The following is a 22,653-nucleotide window of genomic DNA, read 5'->3' as shown; positions in this document are numbered from 1 at the left end:
TGTTCCTAACCATATATACCTTCTTCTAGGGCCCCAAGGGTGAACCAGGGAAGAGTGAAATGGTAGACTACAATGGCAATATCAATGAAGCTTTACAGGTAAGGAAGTAGCAGATACACCATAGACACCAGATTATTGTGGTAATGATTCAGTGAACCTTTTTATTAATTGATGCTATTGATTCGTTGATTATATGCCATCAAGGCATTTTGGGCTCCTAGCAACCACGTAGATATTCTCTATGATGATGTGTACTTACCTGTTGTTTGAGGTCTCCCAATGGTGTACTCATTGCCAATGTAACTGAGTCCATCCATCTTGCTGCTGGTTGTCCTCTTCTTCTATTTCCTTTATCTTCTTCTCTTTCTCTTGTCTTCTCTTTCCTAAAGTCCTCTCCCTCATTCCAATAACCCTTGTTCTCTTTTCTCTTCCTATTATGCTTTCTTCCTCTTCTTCCTCTTTCTTATACTCCTCTTCTTCTTTCCACTTTGCTTATATGCAGAATAACTGGGGGCGGTTACATATAACTTGTGCTGTAGCATATGATTAAATCACATACTTTATTTATTCTATTTTACTCTTCATTTTTCTAGAAACATAAATAATGATGGTAGTGTTGAATATTATGGGTCTAGACCAGAGGTGTCAAACTCAAGGCCCACAGGCCAGATATGGCTCACGGGGTGCTTAGATTTGGCCTGAGGTGCCTCTGCCAGCAAAACCAGAGCCCAGGAGGGCTGCACGTGCCCCCCCCCCGGGCCCTGTTTTCAGCCCCAATGGCCTCCTGCAACCCTCTGCCAGTGAAAACGGAGCTCAGGGGCTCTGTTTTCACTGGCAGAGGGCTGCAGGAGGCCATCACGGCCAAAAACAGAGGCCAGGGAACCACGCGCAACCCCCACCACCATCAACAAGCTCCATTTTCACTGGCAGAGGACTAGCAAAACAAACTAAAAACAAAACAAAAGGAGAAATGTTTCCCCTTTTGCATTTGAGCATGCAAGAAGGGCAGGAAAGGAGAAAGGGAAAGAGGAAAAACAAAGAAAAATAAGGAAAGAGAGCAAGGAAGGAAAAATAAGGAAGGAAAGGAAGGAAGGAGAATGAAGAGGGAAGGAAAAAAGAGAAGGAAGGAAGGAAGGAAGGAAGGAAGGAAGGAAGGAAGGAAGGAAGGAAGGAAGGAAGGAAGGAGTTTATAATGAGAGTGAGGGAGGGTCTGAGGAAAGTCCTGCCTTAGCACTTGGCCACCACAGGTGCCCCCAACACAAGTGACATTGAGCTGGCCATGCCCACCCTGGCCATGCTCATCCCGACCCCCTGAGGTCAAACACAACCCTGATGCAGCCCTCAATGAAATCGAGTTTGACATCCTGGTCTAGACTATTGTTATAGACTGAATGGCGCTAGCTAATTATATTACTTCTCATATGATTCCAAAATAAACCCCGAATCCTCTGAAATAGATATTGGAAGGCACAGATGGAAAGACACCTGTGCATTAACTAGCAGGTTGATTGTCTGGAAAAAAAATATTACTTGAAATTATTTGAATCATACCTTACCTATCACACTGTAGCATCTTTGATATAGGTACAGATAATGTTTAACACATAGTTGTTCTTTCATTCAGGAGATACGAACATTGGCCCTCATGGTGAGTAAATCTTCTTTTCTATAAACTGTGGTTCTTAATAAAAGTTCAGTTAAATAGGAGAACAGGCTAGCAATCCTGACAGATGTATTATAAATGCCACACATGGATAAATAGTTATAAACTATAACCCTATAGTTATGGGTTACCGTGTTTCCCTGAAAATAAGACCAGGTCTTATATTAATTTTTGCTCCAAAAGACACATTAGGGCTTATTTTCTGATTAGGTCTTAATTTGGGGGGAAATATAGTACTAAATGCATCCATCTGGCTGACAATCTTAAGTGGGGCTTATTTGGGGGGGTAGGGCTTATATTACGAGCATCCTGAAAAATCATGCTAGGGCTTATTTTCTGGTTGGGTCTTATTTTTGGGAAAACAGGGTAGATATATAAGCTTTCATTGTTCTTCATTTCAAAATTTTATCTCCCAGCACATGAAACTGGGAGAAGTATCTGTTGATAGCTATCTTCTTATGTCTTGGTGGGATATAGCACTGCCACTGAAGTTCTTCTCATCCCCAAAATCAACTGTGGCATCTACAGTCATTACCAAAAGGGTATATGCAGGATCTGTCCTCCTATTAGAGGGAACAAAGCATCAGTTTTTTGGTCTTATATTCATCTTGTGACTGTACAAAGAGGCCGCCCAGGAAGAAATAGTTTGTGGATGACTAGGAGGAAACAAAAGGAACTCTTTATAGTTCAGATGGCCATCTCCGTATGCAAAGCTTACTCCCATGATTCATTAGTACACTAGCCAATGAGAGTAGAGGAGGAAACCGGGCATGTCCTGAATTCCCCCCACTTGGTACCTTATGGATATGTTGGATGACAGTTTCCATAATTCCCAGCCAGTTTGACCAACATTAACACAGTGGGAATGTCAGGTTCTTCCACCTATATTTTACAGGTACATCCAGTACTTAATTGGGACTGGTAGATAAAATAATATTGGCATTCTATTCATTTGCCAGGATAATTAGGGTATTGAAGAGTGATCAATAGTCTGACAGAAAGCCACTCAGTAAAATAACCTTTTTTTCACTGTGCTTTGATTTTTTTCTCCCCCCATTTGACATTTATCTACTCTAAGGAGCTTGAAAGAAATTGATTATAATGAGATAGATAGATAGATAGATAGATAGATAGATAGATAGATAGATAGATAGATATAGATAGATATAGAAGGATATAGATATGTTGTTGTTGTTATTAGTTGCGAAGTCATGTCCGACCCATCGCGACCCCATGGACAATATTCCTCTAGGCCTTCCTGCCTTCTACCATCCTCTGGAGTCCATTTAAGCTCACGCCAAATACTTCAGTGACTCCATCCAGCCACCTCATTTTGTGCCGTCCCATTCTTCTTTTGCCCTCAATCGTTCCCAGCATTAAGCTCTTCTCCAGTGAGTTCTTCCTTCTCATTAGGCGGCCAAAGTATTTGAGTTTCATCTTCAGGATCTGGCCTTCTAAAGAGCAGTCAGGGTTGATCTCCTCTAGGACTGATCGCCTTGCAGTCCAAGGGACTCGCAGGAGTCTTCTCCAGCACCATAGTTCAAAGGCCTCAATCCTTTGGCGCTCAGCCTTTCTTATGGTCCAACTTTCACAGCCATACATTGCAACTGGGAAAACCATAGCCTCGACTATACGCACTTTTGTTGGCAGGGTGATGTCTCTGCTTTTTAGTATGCTGTCTAGATTTGCCATGGCTTTCCTCCCCAGGAGCAAGCGTCTTTTAATTTCTTGGCTGCAGTCCCCATCTGCGGTGATCTTGGAGCCTAGGAAAATAATTGCCATTGCCCGTGGACAGTACCAAAAGGGAAAAAAGGATATAGATATACAGTATATAAAGAAATGTGTGTGTTTGTGTGAATGTGGTGTATATATAATCAATTTCTTTGCGTGTACATATGTGCATGCATATACACACACCCACACACACATTTTATTCCAAATAACAATACTAATTTTTAAAAAAGAAAGGGAAATAAAGGATTATATTTATATACTGTTAAACAATGAGGGTTTTTTTTCCCCTATCAGGGACCTCCTGGTCTTCCAGGCATCTCAGGGCCAGCTGGACCGCCTGGACAGAAGGTAACTCCATCAGCCTTTCTTAACAGTCAGCTAAGATAAAGCCCTTTCCATCTCCTTAATTAAAATTGAATGAATATGATGAAAATTAAACAGAAGCAGAGGAAGATACTGTTCTTCTTGTCTGTCAGTTCAAAAGATGGATAACCATCATCTGGAGATGGATCGCACTGTAAAATGCACTACAACGAAAGCACTACGAGAGCTTTTGTGGTGCACATGGAATTGACAACTTGCTAATAGGAGATTTCCCAATGGAGCAGGTGTTTCTCTTTGGTCCTGCTGTCCACCCATCTTCTTTTAATTTATTATTTATTCATATGATTTATACAGCTGCCTATATCACAGAAATGACTGTGGATAGCTTACAATGGAGGACCACAGTACACGACAGGGAATGAAGAAGGGGTTAAAATGTGTGTGTGCCTCGTTTTCCTATGCAACATAAATTTAGGATATAGCTGATACAATTATATCCTGTGTTAACAATCTAAATTCAAGAACAACTTAGAAACCCAAAGAACAAGCATTATTTTCACCCTAGAAGCCTGACAAATTTAGGTTATAATTCAACTTTTAGTGCTAATTGATCCACAATTTCTTGAACATAACTTGTTCCCTCTTTATTTGCCAAATCTCAAGTAAAAGTGTTTGTTCTATCTTCACATCTCTTCTACAAAGTTCCAAGGTTCATAATATATATATATATATACTTCACTTTTTCCTCTCAGGGTGAAATTGGCTTGCCAGGTCCCCCAGGACGTAATGGAGAAAAGGTAAGGAGCTAGACATGAGAAACAGGTATACAACATTAAATTCTCAAAGAAATTTAATTTTAATTTAATTCCTTTATTATTTTTATTCAATAAATTTAATTTAATGCCAACTCGATGTCACTCCTGTTGGGGGGCGCCTGTGGCGGCCCGAGCACTCTGCTAGCGAAAACCGGCTCCCGAGCTCTGTTTTTGGCTGTCACAGCCTCCTGCAACATTCCACCAGTGAAAACGAGCTCATTTTCACTGGCAGAGGGTTGCAGGAGGCCGTGGCAGCCGAAAATGGAGTTTGGGAGCCCATTTTTGCTGGCAGAAGCACCATGGGCCAGTCCTTCACTGTTTCCAGGGAGGCCCCGCAGGCCAGATCTAAGTACCCCACGGGCCAGATCCAGCCCCTGGGCCTTGAGTTTGACATCTCTCATTTAGCCTATACTGTATTTAGGTAGTTATTGAATATTTGTTACACGAGGCTGGCTCCAGGGTGTTATCAACGCTTCGCTGAGTGAGGGCCACTTCCCCGCTGCCTTGAAAGAGGCGGTGGTGAGGCCTCTCCTCAAGAAGCAGTCCCTGGATCCGGCAATATTGGCCAACTACCGTCCTGTCTCCAACCTTCGCTTCATGGCGAAGGTTGTGGAGAGTGTGGTCGCGCGACAGTTCCCACAATTCCTGGAGGAAACATCTTATCTAGATCCGTTCCAGTCAGGTTTCAAGTCTGGGCACAGCACGGAAACGGCATTGGTCGCATTGGAGGGCGGTATATAAATTTAAAATAAAAGTAAAAAAAAAAAAAAGTAATATGGGATTATCATACTTCATATAGTATCATAACATACCAAGAGCCTTGGTAGTACAGTGGTCTAAAGCACCCTGTTATTAACACAGCTGCCTGCAATTACTGCAGGTTCGAATCTTACCAGGCTCAAGGTTGACTCAGCCTTCCATCCTTTCTAAGGTAGGTTAAATGAGGACCCAGTTTGTGGGGGCAATAAGCCGACTTTGTATAAATATACAAAAGTATGAAGGCTATTGCTTAACATATTGTAAGCCGCCCTGAGTCTCCGGAGAAGGGCGGCATATAAATCAAATTAAAATAAAAATAAATAAAAAATAAAAACTTATAGAATCTTTGACATGATCCATACTTTTTGCTCAGTCCTCCAGCATGAGGACAGGCATTTAGTGTTTGGGGAAGTGGGAGCAGATCACATCATCCTCGGCCTGCCCTGAATCACCATTCAAGTGTTGTGCCGCCCCCCCCAATGAAAAATAACGTTTTCCTCTCTGCGCTGGGTGCAAGCAGAGTCGACTTATCACACTTCATTCTGGCCTACAAATATGCCTCCATCGCAATTGGTTGATGTGTGTTTTGGCAGGAACTTCATCTAGCCCTGCTCTCTGCCTTCAACAGTTTCCACTGGGCTGCCTGACCTGAAAGGATGGTCCTTTGTTTGTCTGTCTTTTGTTTGTTAGGCTCAATAGCATAGTGGAGACATGCTGACTAGTTTTGTTAGCTTGCTTTTAATTGGTCATTTTTATTATAATTTTATTAAACTTATGAAAATACAAATGAAAATATTGGAGAGGGGGGTATGCAGGGATGGGCTTCAGATCCTTTAGCAATGGGCTCACTGCCCCGTTGCTGGGTGGGTGTGGCCATGGTGGGCATGGCCTAGTGGACCGCCTGCACCACAGCAGGGGTGGGCATTTTGGGTCCTCCCCATACTCTGGAGGCTTTCCTCAAGGGTGAAAACTGTTTCCCCCAGGGTCCGGAGGCCCTCCGGAGGCCGGAAACAGGCCCGTTTCCAGACTTCTGGAACCTCCGGTAGGCCTGTTTTTTGCCCTCCCAGACCCTCTGTGCGGCCCCTGCACTTACCTGGAATGATGAACGGACTGCGTGGAGACTCCTGGGAGGGGAGGGGCAGGGTGGGAGCGGTGGGGTGGATGTGGGCAGCCAGGGGTAGCATTTGGGGGTCCGCCAAACCCCGGCAATCCTTGATTAGAGGATCGCCCGAACGCTGCCGAATCCCCAGGAGCCCACCTCTGGGGGTATGTGTGTGAGAGAGAGAGAGGGAGGGAGGGAGGGAGAGAAAGAAGTGTGGGATAAAGGTGAAAAAAAGAAAGCAAAGCATTAACACCCAATTCTTTTCAGTGTAGCAGAATAAAAATATTTTAAATCAATGTTTTACTTTTGCAAGCTTAATATATGCTAGCCATCTCTATAACAACAAACTTGTCTCATCGGCAAATCCCAAAGTGAACATTTCGTTTTTGTTCCTACCTCAAGCCCAAAATCTAGAAGCAGTTTCCAAATAGAAAGGAAGCTGGATCCATTCTTTTGTTTGATTAAAGCACTTATTTTAGCCATTCTCTGCCAGTTCCATCATTTTTCCCCCCAGTTCTGCTAAATTTCCCTGTTAGACCGAGTGACAGGTAGGACTGAAAAACTCTTGACCTTTCTTTTCTTATCAATCCTTCAAAGATGTTGCCACAAATAGAAAGGTCGTTTTATTTCCTGGCTTGGATGGGAAGGAAAAAGAAGCCAGGAACTGATTCTTGTTCAGGGAGAGCTCCTAGCCATCACTTTGTTAAATACAAAGAAAGGAGCTGAAACACAGAAAGGAATACCTTAAAACTGGCGCATAAAACTCAATGTCATTGTAGGCGGCATCAGGGTTGTGTTTGACCTCAGGGGCAGGGGTGAAATCCAGCAGGTTCTGGAGAACTGGTAGCGGAAATTTTGAGTAGTTCGGAGAACTGGCAAATACCACCCCTGGCTGGCCCGAGAGTGGGGTGGGAGTGGAGATTTTGCAATATCCTTTCCCCAGGAGTGGGGAGGGAATGGAGATTTTGCAGTATCCTTCCCCTGCCAAGCCCATCAAGCCACACCACACCCACCAAGCCACACCATGCCCACCAAGCCACGCTCACAGAACCGGTAGTAAAAAAATTTGGATTTCACCACTGCTCAGGGGGTTGGGGTGGGTGTGGCCAGGGTGGGTGTGGCCAGCCCAATGTCACTCATGTCGGGGTGCCTGTGGGGGCCCGTGCGCTTTGTTAGCGAAAACAGGCTCCCGAGCTCCGTTATCAGCTGCTATGGCCTCCTGCAGCCTCCGAGCTCCGTTTTCACTGGCAGAAGCACCATGGGGCGATCCTTCGCTGTTTCCAGGGTGACTCCGTGGGCCAGATCTAAGTACCCTGCAGGCCAGATCTGGCCCCAGGGCCTTGAGTTTGACACCCCTGTCTTAAACCATCTTGACTTCTAGCCAGTTTAGCATGGGAGACAAGCAATTGAAGGTTGTAGTAAAAGAACAAAAAATCCTTTGTTTTAAGTCAAGACGAAGGTGCGGGAAAAGTCTTATCTTTTTGAGTCTACATTTTAAGTGTTTCTCCTACCATTTCTTCTACTTTTACCTTATCAGACAATATCTTTTAGAAAGAAAACCTGTTCTACACTAAGGTGACGCAATTCAGGTCTATAAAGAAGGCCATTAAAAAGTTTCTAACTTCAACATTTTATACCTATGTTTGTAAAGACCCAGGCTGACACAAATATGCAAATAGCTTCTTGGCTATTGAATCAAGGATTCTGTAACACATTTGAGGTTCTTTTCAAGAATTGCTTATTTTGCATCTAATGTGCTTTTAAACTAGAGACTGTTAAAAACACATCAAGAAATTAACTTTTTCACAGAGGACCCCATGTGACTCAATAGAATCATAAAATCATATGATTCTATGATTCTAAGAATCATTAAAGAGGAACAAAAATAGGTAGGGGATATGCAATAGCTATGCTCATATACAAATATTATTCTCATTTGAAAGAAACAAGCAATTAGAGTATCTTTCTCATCGCATAATTTCCACCTTAAATCTTTCTTTCTCTGTAGGGTCTTGATGGCCTAAATGGAGTTAAAGGTGACCAAGGGATGCCTGGACCTCCTGGTCTCATCGGTCCAGCTGGACTTCCAGGATTTACAGTAAGCACACCAAATGTTTTTTCTAAAAAAAAAAAAACCTTGGCCATTGCCATCAAGAAAGTCAACTAGTATAAGTCATTTAAGAGATAAAAGTAATATTCCTTGAACAAAACAATATGCCTTGAATTTTCTTCCTTAGCTGAAGTTCAGATAGCCAATTAAGATCACTCAGCATATTTGTGACTGGATTCCTTTGAACAAGGATCTGTCAAGACCAGATCTCTACCTAGCTTCATAATCTTGCTTGACCAAGAGACTTCTCATGACTGTCAGCTTTGACAAGTTGTAAGCAACAACTGCAAAGCAGTCATTGAGGAGGAACAAAATGTAGACAGGGGGTATGGCAAGAAAATCCCTGAGGTAAGGTAGGTTTAGAAAGTGATTGTCACAGGATTTTTTTCCCCAAGATTTCAGATTTGGTGTTTCCCTTCTATATATACATTATAGTTTATAGACGTTGCTCAAATTAGATAGAATGCTAGTTAATCATAATAGCCAGAGAGGCTTTTAGTGTTATTCTAGATAGAAGTATCCTAGTGATTGCATTTTTATTTACTTCTTCATGGTGTCTTCATCTGAACTTTTGGCCATCTTGAAATTTCACTGCTATAATAACTTGGCGTGGATGCTTTTTTTTTATTACAATATTGTTGTATTAACAGGGAGAGAAGGGGGAACCTGGAGAAAAAGGAGATATCGGGGCTTCAGTAAGTGATCAAACCATATTATTTAAAAAAAAACATTAGACAAATTCCTCCTTTCCCTAACTATAACTCCATTTTCTTCATCCGTTCTTCGCAACTACTATTTTCACAACGATAGGTTTAATTTCTACATAATAATTTTGAGGAAGGGGTCCGGTTATTGCTTTTATTTACTAAGCATGAAAGTGAATTATTATGGCAATGACATTTGCTTTTCTATTTGGCTTTTAGGTAACTGGTCCACCAGGGCCTCAAGGTCCATCTGGAAACCCAGTAAGTCTTTTCTACAATCATCATCCTCTTTTAACAACCCCATAATCCCTTGTGGGGTCGAGTCTGGGCAACTGAATGGAGCTGAGTGTTTACTGGCCAGATGCCCTTCCTGTTGCCAATGTGGAGTTTTGTTCAGCAGATATATTCTCATTGTTCCCAGAGAGATAAATATCAGCCTCTACCTAGGATCGAACTCACAGCCTCCTGATTGTGAGGCAAGAGCTCCAACTCTAGGCCACCGCACCACTCTTAAGTCTTTTCTACAATGTGGACTATAAATATTTTTTTTCCTTTTTTCTAAAGTATTTCCTAATACCATATCTTTATTGTGACAAAATTCTCCACCAAATACATTGACCTAAACCAAAATGCTGGTTTTTGAAGAAGCCATAACTGATAATCACTAGAAATACAATTGTCTCAGTGTGATCTATTCTTTGTAGCTTTTAGCGTGGAGAATAGCCAGATCTTCAGTAGCTTCCTGAAAGTCATCACAGTGGGAGCCATCTGGATCGCAGGGATATCATTCCAGAAGGCAGGAACCATGACAGAGAAGTCACACTTTCTAGGTCCTGCTTAATCATTAGGACCTAAAGTGTATTTGTTCTTCCTGATCGCAGCAGATAAGCAGAAGTAGTAACCAGAGATTCGTGTTCCCTCAAGTAGCCAGGCCCTATGCCATGAGGGCCTTTATAGATGATAACCAGTAACTTGAATTGCATTCAGAAACTAACTGGTAGCCAATGCAATCCACAGAGCAAGAGGTCACATGGACATTAATGAGGCATACTGATCATTGCTTACACCACTACAGGCTCAAGAAGCATTAGTGGGAGTCCTGTTTATGAGCATGGAGAATATTCAAAACAGGGAGGGGCAGTGCCTAAAATGTTTAGCCCCACAAAATTCCAGAGTAAACTGTCAGGGTTCCATGTAACACCCCCAACAAAATAAAACTCTGAGACTTGAGTTTCCTCAAAGTTACATTTTATTAGAAATGTCATATTGGCACATCTACGAAAACCGGAATCTGAAAGTTTCCAGGTTGTCCCCACCCAAAGGAAAGTTCTAAAACTGTGAGTAATTTGGGCATATCCTGAGGGTAATGGAAAGATTTAGAATAGAATAGAATAGAATAGAATAGAATAGAATAGAATAGAATAGAATAGAATAGAATAGAATAGAATAGAATAGAATAGAATAGAATAGTTTTGGCCAAGTGTGATTGGACACACAAGGAATTTGTCTTGGTGCATATGCTCTCAATGTACATAAAAGAAAAGATACGTTCATTAAGAATCATAAGGTACAACACTTAATGATAGTCATAGGGAACAAATAAGCAATCAAATCATAATAGGAAACAGTCAATATAAATTGTAAGGATACCAGCAACAAAGTTACAGTCATACAGTCATTAGTGGAAGGAGATGGGTGGTGGGAACGATGAGAAGATTAATAGTAGTGCAGCCTTAGTGAATAGTTCGACAGTGTTGAGGGAATTATTTGTTTAGCAGAGTGATGGCGTGTCTAGTTGTTCTGGTGTGCAGTGCTCTATAGCGTCGTTTTGAGGGTAGGAGTTGAAACAGTTTATATCCAGGATGTGAGGATGTGATTTATAATTGCTTGTTTGTGAGTCAAAGGTCCAGTTTGGGACTGCCACTGCCAAGACACTTGTATAAAGCCATTGAGTATGGGGTTTTTTTGTGGGAATAAAAATTTGGTGGGGAAAAGGGGTAATTGGGCCAAACAGTTTAAGATTGACAATAGTAGAGAAAATCTGGGTGTCTTTGTACTGCTAGAATTTTAAATTGAAATAAAATTATATCAACTTTTTTTAAAACTTCCAACTATAGGGTCTTCAAGGCCTACCGGGACCTAAGGTAAGAAAAGCAAATAATCAAATTGAACTCAAGTAGGCATCTTAGAGAAAATACTTTGTGTGCTGTTCTAAAAGAAAAATTATGGCTTTGCATATTTTGGAGCAGGAGTAATCAACCTGTAACTGTCTAAAAGTATTTCTCCCTATTTCTTGCCATTGGCTAAACCTCCTAAGGTTTTTGAGGGTTGATACTCAACAATGCCTACAATGCCTATATTGTAATGCCTACAATGCCTGCAACTCCATCCTTGAGTTTTTTTCCAAGTATGTATTATATCCCTGCATAGCGTGTGTAAGAATGTAAAACATCTAAACCCTTTTGCATCTATTATGTGTCAATCCTCTATATTAGCGGAGGAGGAGTGGGGGGTAGTCTTATTTTCATAATCTTCATCTGCTGGAACACTGGCAAATATATTCCAATAAAGGGCCATGATCTCCACAACAGATTTATCAGCCAATCAGTGCTTTTTAATTCCTGAAACTTTGCAGCTGTGTTTAGACTACCGTTTCTCCAACATATACATTTCAGATGTATTTCCACTTTTTTCCCCCTTGATTGAACATTCATTTGGGAGAAAATAGTCTAATAGATGCACAATGGCATTTGATTTCTAGTGCTAGAATCCAAAAACAACCCAGAGCTTAGGAACAACCAAATAGGCTGATCTGACTAACATCTGGCGCAATGATGGTTAACCTTTTTGGTGCCGAATGCCCAAAGCGCTCGTGTGCGCGAATGCACCCCACCCCCCACACCTCGTTTTGGTTTCCAGGTTAGTGCAGGAGGCTTTATAGGCCCAAAACGGGGTGCGGAGGGGCATGCATGCGTGAATCCCAAAATGCAATGCGAGTGGTCCCCGCACATGCGCCCCGACCCCCAGCATACATGCATGTGTCCCCCACATGCGCCCGGCCCTCTGCGAATGCGCATGTGTGGCAGAGACCCGAAGACCAGCTGGCCGGCGGGAGGTGCGTCCACATGCATGGTAGAGCTGGGCTGGAGCGACGGCTGGTGTGCCCACAGAAAGGCCTCTGCGTGCCCCCTGTGGCACACATGCCATAAGTTCACCATCACGGATCTAGCCTGTTTTATATTGAGAATGTTGGGATGTATCATCACTTGTTTTTCTACATTCATATCCAACATGTTAGCCCCCTTCCACGTATGCATCATTACCTCCTGAGGTCCGGACCGCCCCCACCCTGTTGGCCTTCCGAAAAGCAGTGAAGACCTGGCTTTTCGGGCAGGCCTGGGGCTGTTGATCTCGCTGTTGCGATCTTGTGAGATCCGGCCATAAATGGTGTGAATGGGTTTTAATATTTTAATTTTTAAATGTTTTTATAATGTTTTTTTAAAAATGCATTGTAAGCTGCCCTGAGTCTCCGGAGAAAGGCGGCATATAAATTGAAATAATAATAATAATAATAATAATAATAATAATAATAATAATAATAATAATAATAATAATGGAAAATATAGAAAAAGATTAGGAAAATAGAAGAAGTACGTAAAGACATGAACAAAAGGGGAAAAAAAGAAAATGAAAACTTAGTCAGTGTTTCTCAATTTAGCAAGCTGTTTGGACTTCGACTCCCAGAATTCCCCAGCAGCCTAGCTGGTTAGGGAATTCTGGGAGCTGAAGTCCATGCAGCTTAAACTTGCCGGAGTTGAGAAACACTGATCTATCTAGTTTATATCAAGAGCATTTACTCTTGACGCTGTGCAAATCATCAGATTTGGACCTTGTCTGTATTCCCTTCTTCATATGCCAGCTTTTGTCTTTTAAACTTCTGTCTTTCTGAAGATTTCATCGACTCATGACTGTTTCAATCACCCGCTTCCTTTTCACCCATTCACTCTTCTCACTATATAAACAAACCATCTTCTCCTTTTGTAATAAATCCATGTTCGCTCAACATCCATTCATTTTTTTACACTCTTGTCTTCTGGTTTTACCACACAAATGTCTCAGGTCCCTACTGCATTCAACATTTATATTTCTCCTGACAGATCCATCTCTCACCTCGGAATGCAAAATTGGCAGAAACGCAATCATTTCCATTTCTCCTTTTCGTGTTCATTTTTTTCCACAAATGTTTATTGCTCATAATGAACTATATGTACTCTCCTCCACCTTTATATTAGCATTTATATTTCCTAAAATTTCTCTAGCTTTTCTTATCTCTGATTAACTTCCTATCAAGGTAAACAAATTAATGTGTTTGCTCCAGATTTTTTCCATTTATAGATCATGTCCTGTCTTTCATTCCATTTCTCTGTTTTCAAACAGAAATATGTAGGGCTGTGTCCATACTCCTCATTGCATCATTCAAATCTGTGCAATGTTCACTGTAATTCATGTTGGCACTATCTACATATTTAAATACAGCTTACAGCTGCAATTAATACATTCCTAATATCACTTCTAATATCAATACACCACAAGCATACAGTAGTGGCCAAAATTGTGGAAACCTTTTGGGAAAACTGTATTTTCTAAAACTAGCTAATAATACCAATTTTTTTTTTTGGTAGTACCATAGAATTATATATCAATGGAAAGATAATTTAATCAAGAATGTAATGGAATAACTTATATGAAGGATTTGCTATTAGAATAGCAGTTATAGTATAAAGAAGAAAAAATGAAACGTAGAAAAAAATTAGATATACAAAAATGATTCCCATGTCAGTTAATACTTAGTTGAGTAACCTTTAGCATTAATTACAGTCTTACAACGTCTTCCTATGGAGTGAACCAAGTCTTTTAGTTCTGCAGATATTATAATGTGAAACCAAGATTGAATGATTGCTTCTATTAACTGGATTGCTTCTGATTAATAAGTTTCTTTAGTCGGTGCCATAGATTTTCTATTGGGTTAAGGTCTGGGTATTCCCAGGCCATTCCAGCAGTGGAATATGATTATCTTGAAACTCCAAAAAAAAGGGGTGTTATTAGCCATCAACTCTCAAAAATTTACTTTTTCCAAAAGATTTCCACAATATTGGCCACTACTGTACATCTATAAACACATTAAAAAAGCAAGGTGAAATCACCCATCCTTATCTTACTGCCTGCTAATGCTGAACCATTTGCAGAGCAGTCCATTTATTCTCATAAACAATTTATTTCAATCATTGACTATTCTTTACTTATTAAGTAATCAACAATCAGATCCCTACATGCCAGATTCCATAATTCAGAATTACTTCTCCAAGCAGACTCAATATCAACAGATACACAACAAGTATATCCCAAATGTAGCTCGTTGTTAACTTTCGTACTTTTTTTTAAATAAGATTCCAGCCGAACTCCTTCCTGGTTAATAAACAAATATTTCTGTACCTTTTGCGTTCATTTTTGCTTCTTTTCATTCTATCTAAAGGAGCAATATTAGCATTTTTCCAATTTGAAGGTATAGATGCAGCCTTCACATCGACTATTTAAATTACAAATCCATTCACTAAACAAGCAACATCCCTATTTTAACCTAACTGCAAATATATTGTCCACATCTACCTGCATTCTTACAATTTTCAATGTTCTCATACTATTTGTTAGTTACTTTTCATCTTTTTTTCTTGCACATTTGCTTTTGTAGCATTCATTTTAATTCTACTGACACCATTATAATTCCTGTACAAATCTCTGAAATTCTTCATTCAGCTTTCCTTGTCTTCACTTCCATCCCAAATCGTTTCATTACTTTTATTTTTCATTCCATGTTTTTCTGGAGGTTTTTTCTTAATCCCTCTCCGGTCATTTCCAAGCAATTTTTTAAAAAAACTCCATTAAAATGATGCTGCATTTTCTCTTATTCATAATCATATCTGTTCTTTGCTCTCTCTGTCTACATTCTTTGCAACTTTCTTTTTTCAGTATACACATTAAATAGTATAGGTAGTCCTTGACTTACAACCATTTGTTTAGTGACCAATTGAAATTACAATGTTATTGAAAAAGGTGACTTATGGCCAGGGCTGGTATTTCACTTATTTTCCCTACCAGTTGGCAAATGTGAGCGCTCGCATCAGTGGTGGATTGCTCCCGGTTCTGTCCAGTTCTTTAGAACCGGTAGTAAAAGTGGCGGGAGGCTCCGCCCACCCACCCAGATGTCATAATTGATGTTCGCGCTCCCGTTACCAACTGGTAGTAAAGGTAAGTAGAACCCACCCCTGGCTCGCACGTTCATCCATGCATGCACCCGGCCTTCCGCGCATTTATTTTTGCTGGAACACGCGCCGTCCACGCATGCGCCCAGCCTCAAAAACGTGCCTAAATAGGATGGCATAGAGGCAAGCCCACCCGTGATTTCCACTACCGGTTCAGGCAAACCAGTCCGAACTGTCTGAATACCATCTCTGCTTATGACCATTTTTCAGACTTACAACCATTGCAGTATCCCTGGGGTTACATGATCAAAATTCAGATGCTTGGGAATTGGCATGCATTTATGATGTTTGCAGTGTCCCTGGGTTATGTGATCAATTTTTGTGGCCTTCTGACAAGCAAAGTCAATGGGGAACACAGATTCACTTAACAACCGTGTTACTAACTTAACAATTGCAGTGATTCACTGTGGCAAAATGTCATAAAATGGGGCAAAGTCACTTAAAACTGCCTTGCTTAAGCAATCGGAATTTTGGACTAAGTTGTGATCATAACTTGAAGACTACCGGTATCTTTCTTTATTTCTCGTTCCTCCTTTTTTTTTTTTTTTTTTTTGCAGCAATCGGTTTTTTTATGCACCTTTTTTCTCTTCCGCCATCTTTTCACATGAACACAAAGCGTCTGTTGTGGCCCGCCAGCAGCTAGCAGAGTTGGCAGCAGATTCAGACAGTGAGGAGGTTGGGGAGGAACATGGGCCAGTCCTGGAATCTGGGGAAGGCTCTGATGAGGGCTCTGCGTCGGAGGCAGAGAGGAGGCCAGGGCCGGGTGCCAGTTATCAGCTGCCTTCGGAGTCAGACATCAGTGAGGCAGACGAAGAGCTGGACCCTGTTCCCAGTGTGCGCATGTGCAGAGTTGCCAGACGAAGGGAACAGCTAAAGAATAAGGGTTGACTTGGGAGTAAGGCCACAGGTGGACGATGAATGGCCCCTCACAGAGGGAATAAAAGAGGAGTGAAAGGGGAGTGGAGTTTGCAGGAGACAATTAGTTCACTTAATTGGTTTGTGACTCTCCGAGGCTCTCTGTCAAGTTTTGAAGATATCAGCCTGGCAGCTCTCCAAGCCAGATAAGGCCTCTGACTGTAAATTCTCCCTTGAAAGACTTTGCTGAAGGTGAATGAGAGGAATTCACTGTTTCTTTAATAAAAGGGGTTTTGTCGGGACCAGGATTCTGCTTCGTGCTTTTTGGGGAAGCCTGGGTGTCCCAGGAGCATCCCTCCACTCTCTTCCTTTTCAAACAGGTTCCACATCTTCCTTATGTCAGAACGATGGCCCCCATATGACCTGACGACTTCGACTCCCAGCTGGCTCTGGAATTCTGGGAGTTGAAGTCCACAGGTTGTAAAGGGACCACCATTCCTCACTTCTGCTTTTTGTACCCTTTCCATTCATTCTCTTGGGAGATTCAGTTATCTTCATATAGGAGTTGAAAAGTTCTCTTTTTCCAGTCCTTAGCAAAATGTCACCTCGTCATTGCTAAATCAATGCTTTTGGGATGTCACCAAGTCCCTTTCTCTGTATAATAATATATTTCGTGCATAAATGCACCAGTGTGCCTGCCATCCCTGTCCTACTGTTCCCATTTATTTATATTCATTTCCTTCATTCATGTCCATGTTCATATTTATACCTGTTCTGACCTAGGCTTCCTTCGAAAGAATACAGCACAATCTTAGTCCCGGCAAACCTCTTTTATTCATATGGCTGTGAATTATTGTCATTCACAGTCCAAAAGACTTCTCAAACAGTCTTTTAGGGGAATATTTATAAACACCCACCTTATCTCCCTTGGAATTATGCCAGAGAACTAATTGCCAAATACAGGGCAAGGCCAAATTTAGCACAGAGTCAGATAGAACTTTCCAAAGTTTTATCCGACCAGTTGAACGAATTGCTTCCTGCAAAAGCTCACGTCCCGTTCGCTCCTCTTTTATGTGTTATGGGGGGGGGGGGCAATCATCTCCAAGCCTTACTCCCAAGTCGACCCTGTTTTCTTAATTGTTCTTGTCTTCTGGCAGCTCTGCACATGGGCACACTGGGAACAGGCTCCCGCTGTTCTTCTGCCTCACTGATGTCAGACTCCAGAGGCTCCGGAGGCAACAGATAACTACCAGATGGCCCTCCCCCCGTCTCTCCCTCCAACTCAGAGCCCTTGTCTGAGCCTTCCCCAGACTCCAGGACTGGCCCATGTTCCTCCCCAACCTCCTCACTGTCCGAATCTGCTGCCAGCTCTGCTGGCCACTGGTGGGCCACAACAATACTTGCTATCTTGTACATGTTTGACAAACTAATAAATAAATAAATAAATAAATAAATAAATAAATAAATAAAATAATTCCTGTTTAGAAACCTACTGGAGAGGAATTATCTTTCTGCTGATATGTTTTTCTTTTAGGGAGAAGCAGGAATTGATGGATTAAAAGGTGAAAAGGGTATCCAAGGAGAAAAAGGAGACCGGGGTCCTCTGGGGCTGCCCGTAAGTATCTAGAAAGAAAGGGAAATCACAGCAAGAAACAACAATGAATACAATTTACTCACAAAAGAGAATGCTTCCAGTATCGGCCAGAGAAGCATGTGACTTTAGAATGATACCTTGGTTTTTAAAAAAATCAGAGAAAATTCTTCCACATAATTATCGCTTGGGTAATGTTGACATCAAGAAAAGTCCTTCCTGGGATTGCAACATTATTTTATTCACAATCATGGAAAAAAATGGTTTCAAATGCTAGTTCAGATGCTGAGATATACAAGAAATAACTCACAGAATTCATTTATTCATAATAATGTGGGAGGAGGGAAAGACTGCCAACAACGTAGAGGAACTATCTGGTACGGTTTTCTTCCTAAATTCAGGAACTGATATTTAATTTGGATTCTCTTTTTTTTAAATGTAATTTTTAAATTTATTTTAAATACAAGTAATGCAAACAATGCGAACATATACATACACATCTAAATACAAAAAAAGAAAAAAATAATACAAATAATATAGTGCACCCCCACCCCCGGAGACCACTTTTTCCCTCCTTATATTTCTTCTTCTGTAAGAGCTAAAAAATATACAATATATTCTAAATTTGCCCTTATCCCCTCCAAAACAGCATATATTCTTGAGTAGGTTTATTCCCTTTGCCTTCCACCAACACTGATTTTAAAAAATCCCCCCATATTTCATTGTAATTGTTTGTTTTAACCATCCCTTTTTAAAATTTAATTTCTGTTGTTAATTTATCATTTGTTGCCATGCTCCAAATTTCATTATTCCATTCATTTCTTTGAATATCCCAATTTCGTCCCCAGTATTTAGCCATCGCTAATCTAGCTGCCATTATCAAATTTACAAACTTTTTTTTTTGTTTCATTTATATCCCGTTGTTCGACCAGCAACAATAATCCAGTTCTCGGTGACATATCTGAATTTACATTCAAAAGTGTTCTAATTTCTCTAAACACCATGTCCCATATTTTTTGTGCGCTATCACAATCTCACCACATGTGTTTATATGTTCCAACCTCTTTCTTGCACTTCCAACATATATTTGTATATTTACCATCTATTTGATTTACTTTACATGGTGTTAAGTTCCACCTTCATATCACTTTATATCCATTTTCCTTAATTCTAACTGACATATTCTTATATACTCTTCTATTCCAAATATTTTTCCAATCGTGGTCATTTATTTTTTCCTAAATCTTATTCCCAAATTAATTTTGTTTGCCTGTCAGTGGCAATGCTAACATATTTTTGAAGGAGGAAGGTTGAGCGAAAATTCACTTAACAGAATAACAGAATAGCAAAATTGGGAGGGACCTTGGAGGTCTTCTAGCTTAAGCCCCTGCTCAACCTGGAAACCAACAAACTAGAATTAGAATTAGATGAATTAGAAAATGAATGAGAGTGTTAATCCCAAATAGATTGCAAAACGATCTAGAGGTGGAAATACAAACTTTATTGTTTAACAAAGAAACAAGGCGCTAAAGAATTGGACAAGGGAACACTCTTTACCGCATATATTTCCCTATATACACATATGTATGTATGTAGACATCTTGCTCTTAATGCATATTTATTTTAAGGACCAGTTCAGATTATAATATTATAATTTGTATGTTCTGGTCTTGACCCAGTCTACTTGCACTCCTAAGTGGGAATCTGTAGCACAAATATTTATTCCTCCAGTTCAATTAAATTCAAAATGGAAACTTGATGGGATGCCAAATCAGATGTAGATTAGTATTAGCTGTTTTGTGGAAGGTTGCTTCCCACTTGTTAGGTATCTCTTACTGCCTGGTGGAACTGATGTATTTTTATAGAGATCTTAATGCGCTAAGCTGTGAGTCTTACGTTGGGGAAAACTATTATTCTTCTTTGATTGAAAGCAATGGAAAATGGAAAAGAAAGGACCTTCAGTGGCTTGAAACCCAGATGTTAATAAATGCAGGTCCTTGATGGAAAGGAAGGTCATATTTAAAGAAGATGAAGAGAAATCATCTTCATCACGTTAAAATTTTTGCTGAATTCTTGCCCCATTCAGAGAAAAAGGAAAGGAAAAGCCTTCCTTTTTGCTGGCAATGACAATTTTCTGAATGGGACAGTAATTAGCTCAGCATTAGTTTTTCTTCCTTTTCATCCTTAAAAATAGAAATATCAGTAGCTGTTGCACAGTTTCAGGTCCTGCATTCCAGTATTGTGTAGGGCTAGCCTATTTGGGCTCCAGAATTCCAGATGACCACTAGATGCTAGCAAAGAGTTAGCATTTTGTTTATTTATTAATTATACTTGTTTGTTTATTTATACTATTGATACAGCCACCCCTCTTTCAGCCAACTGGGCAGCTCCTAATGTCTGAAAGTCTGCATTTTTACAGCACAAATATAATAGATCTAGGTTTTCCATCTCAAGAAAAACAAAATTAATTGTGTGTGAAAAGATAGCTTATTCAGAAGTAAACGTTATAAACATAGTGACATGGTTTCCTCTTTTATAACTCAGAAAAGCCTTGGAAGTAAGGAAAGGATTTGCTTTGCAGAACTTAAAACCAGGAAAACAATTGAGGTAAAGGAGAATCACTGAAAATTGGGAAGCAAAGGTAAAGGAGTCCCTGCGAATATTACTCTGCTAGTCATTGCCAACCATAAGGGACTCATCTCCGTTTCAAAGCCATTGAGTCAGTGCTGTCCAAAGGCATTTCCATGGTCATGTGGCCAGCATGATGTCACTGAGTGCAGTTATCTTCTGACCAAAGTAGTACCTATTTATCTACTCACATTTGCATGCTTTCGAACTTAGATTGGCAGTAGCTGGGGCAAGGATGGGAACTTAACCCATCTCATGGCACTTAGGTCTCAAACCTGGGCTGCTGGCTTTCTAGCTGACAAGCCCAGCATCTTAACTGCTGAGATAGACAGATAGACAGACAGACAGACCCAGATAGAGAATTCTTCTCACCCAAATTCTTTTCCCTTATGAGTTATTAAATCAGGATGATAAAAATTTGTTTGAATTTTTTACTAAAATTCACACTGAAAACTTACCAAATTTGAACCACAAGCAAACAAGTTGTGCTTATTTTAAAAGCTTTACGGTATCTGAAAAATGCCTTCTACCTTTTTTTCTCCTAATATTCTAAAAATCTGCCTTCTTGCCTTGGCGGATACTTTGAAGAGTGTTTTCTGTTCAAGGACTTGTAAGAAAGCCATCCAGCAACACAACGTTGTTTTCACACTTGCTTGCCTATTGAAAAGACTGATACATTCTTTCCACACCCATTAAACAAGGCAGTGTACAATAAATAAATTTTATGAAGACAATAATGGATAAAAACAGAAATATTCAAAAACTCAAACTAAGGAAAAAGATCTAGAAAGAGGTAGATTAAAAATGTACTGTGCTATTGTCTGGACTGTAGAAAAACCTATAAATGGAGAAACAGCACAGGAAGCTCATCTCATCTCAAAATCAATGGAGAAGAGAAATGTTTATAGCAAAGGACATAAAGAGATTTACATAAGAATTACACACACACACACACACACACACACACATACACACACACACACACACACACACACTTCCAGTTGACATGAAAATGGATGCATGGCATTGTCTAATAGAAGCATCCTGTTTTTTTGTAATCTGGGATTATTTTGCTCCTTCTCACATTCACCTGCTATAAATTAAGGTTGATTACTGCTAGTTGATCTAACACGGATGTATTTCTTAAGGCCTTTTTCTCCAGAGATGATACTTCAACTTTGTCCTACTTTTCAGACCTGAGATCAGGTCAATTTCACTTCTCCTAGCAACTAGTGATGCTTGGATGACTTAATAATGTCTCCAGGAAAAACAATGTCATTTGAGATTTTTGAGTTACTCAATGATTTACAAGAGTAACTAGTGCATACTGAAAGAATAACCAAGTCCTTTGCATCATTCTATGCAAAAGCTAACCGTCAAGCAAATGTATGTATAATTTGATAGAATAGTGTGCTTCCCTAGCTGTAGTCATTCAGAATGGAGAAAAAATGCTTTTATTCAAAAATCACTTCCCTAAATTAAGTCCCAGTAGTTTTAATACCTATGAAAAACTTGGGGATCTGTGGATAAATATCAACTGAAATATTATTGTAAATAACTTTTATTTCTTGATAAGTTCAGTTTGAAAGCTCTCTTAAATTCTCTATTTTTGTTAATTTCCCAAATCTCTGAATGTAAGAGAAAGGAAAAAAATGTATTTGCACTTCATCCTCAATTTGGGTTCTATTATTCTTAAACTTTATACTTCAGGTTTATAAGAAATTAGATTCCTAATGTTGACCTAACTTGCCTATGGTTATAGCCCATAATTCGAGTGATTAAATGACATTATCCAGGTATTTTTACTTTGAAGCTTAATAACCACTTTTACTCTTTCCTTTAAAAAAATGATGTATGCCATAAAATTTATACGTAACTATGGCTATTAAAATAATACTATAACCTCCAGTACACTTTAGATCTACTATTAGTTAGTTGTGTTCTATTATTGTGTTTTATGAACTCTTTTATTCTTTCATGTTGCATGTTTTTTGTTGTTTTCAAAAATGCTTTTAAAAAGCAGAGTTGCACTGCCCTATAATAGGAAG

At 40.0% G+C, this 22,653-nt stretch overlaps 1 protein-coding gene across 1 annotated transcript in view; it reads left to right on the top strand.

Annotated features, from left to right (window-relative positions):
- Positions 1–22,653, top strand: part of COL13A1 (collagen type XIII alpha 1 chain) — a 128,328-nt gene that overhangs the window by 75,867 nt on the left and 29,808 nt on the right. Inside the window, exons 21-29 of the mRNA XM_070945642.1 lie at positions 30–98; positions 1,625–1,648; positions 3,692–3,745; positions 4,474–4,518; positions 8,406–8,495; positions 9,158–9,202; positions 9,431–9,472; positions 11,329–11,355; positions 17,921–18,001. Of these exons, the coding sequence (XP_070801743.1) occupies positions 30–98; positions 1,625–1,648; positions 3,692–3,745; positions 4,474–4,518; positions 8,406–8,495; positions 9,158–9,202; positions 9,431–9,472; positions 11,329–11,355; positions 17,921–18,001 (477 nt within the window). The remainder of the gene's footprint in view (positions 1–29; positions 99–1,624; positions 1,649–3,691; positions 3,746–4,473; positions 4,519–8,405; positions 8,496–9,157; positions 9,203–9,430; positions 9,473–11,328; positions 11,356–17,920; positions 18,002–22,653) is intronic.

The sequence above is a fragment of the Pituophis catenifer genome, unplaced genomic scaffold, assembly GCF_029215685.1.
Source record: "Pituophis catenifer annectens isolate HBS135680 unplaced genomic scaffold, rPitCat1.0.hap2 SCAF_6, whole genome shotgun sequence".
Taxonomy (NCBI): Eukaryota; Metazoa; Chordata; class Lepidosauria; order Squamata; family Colubridae; genus Pituophis; species Pituophis catenifer.
Note: the sequence above shows the minus strand (reverse complement) of the source record. Positions and strands in the feature narration are given on the sequence as shown.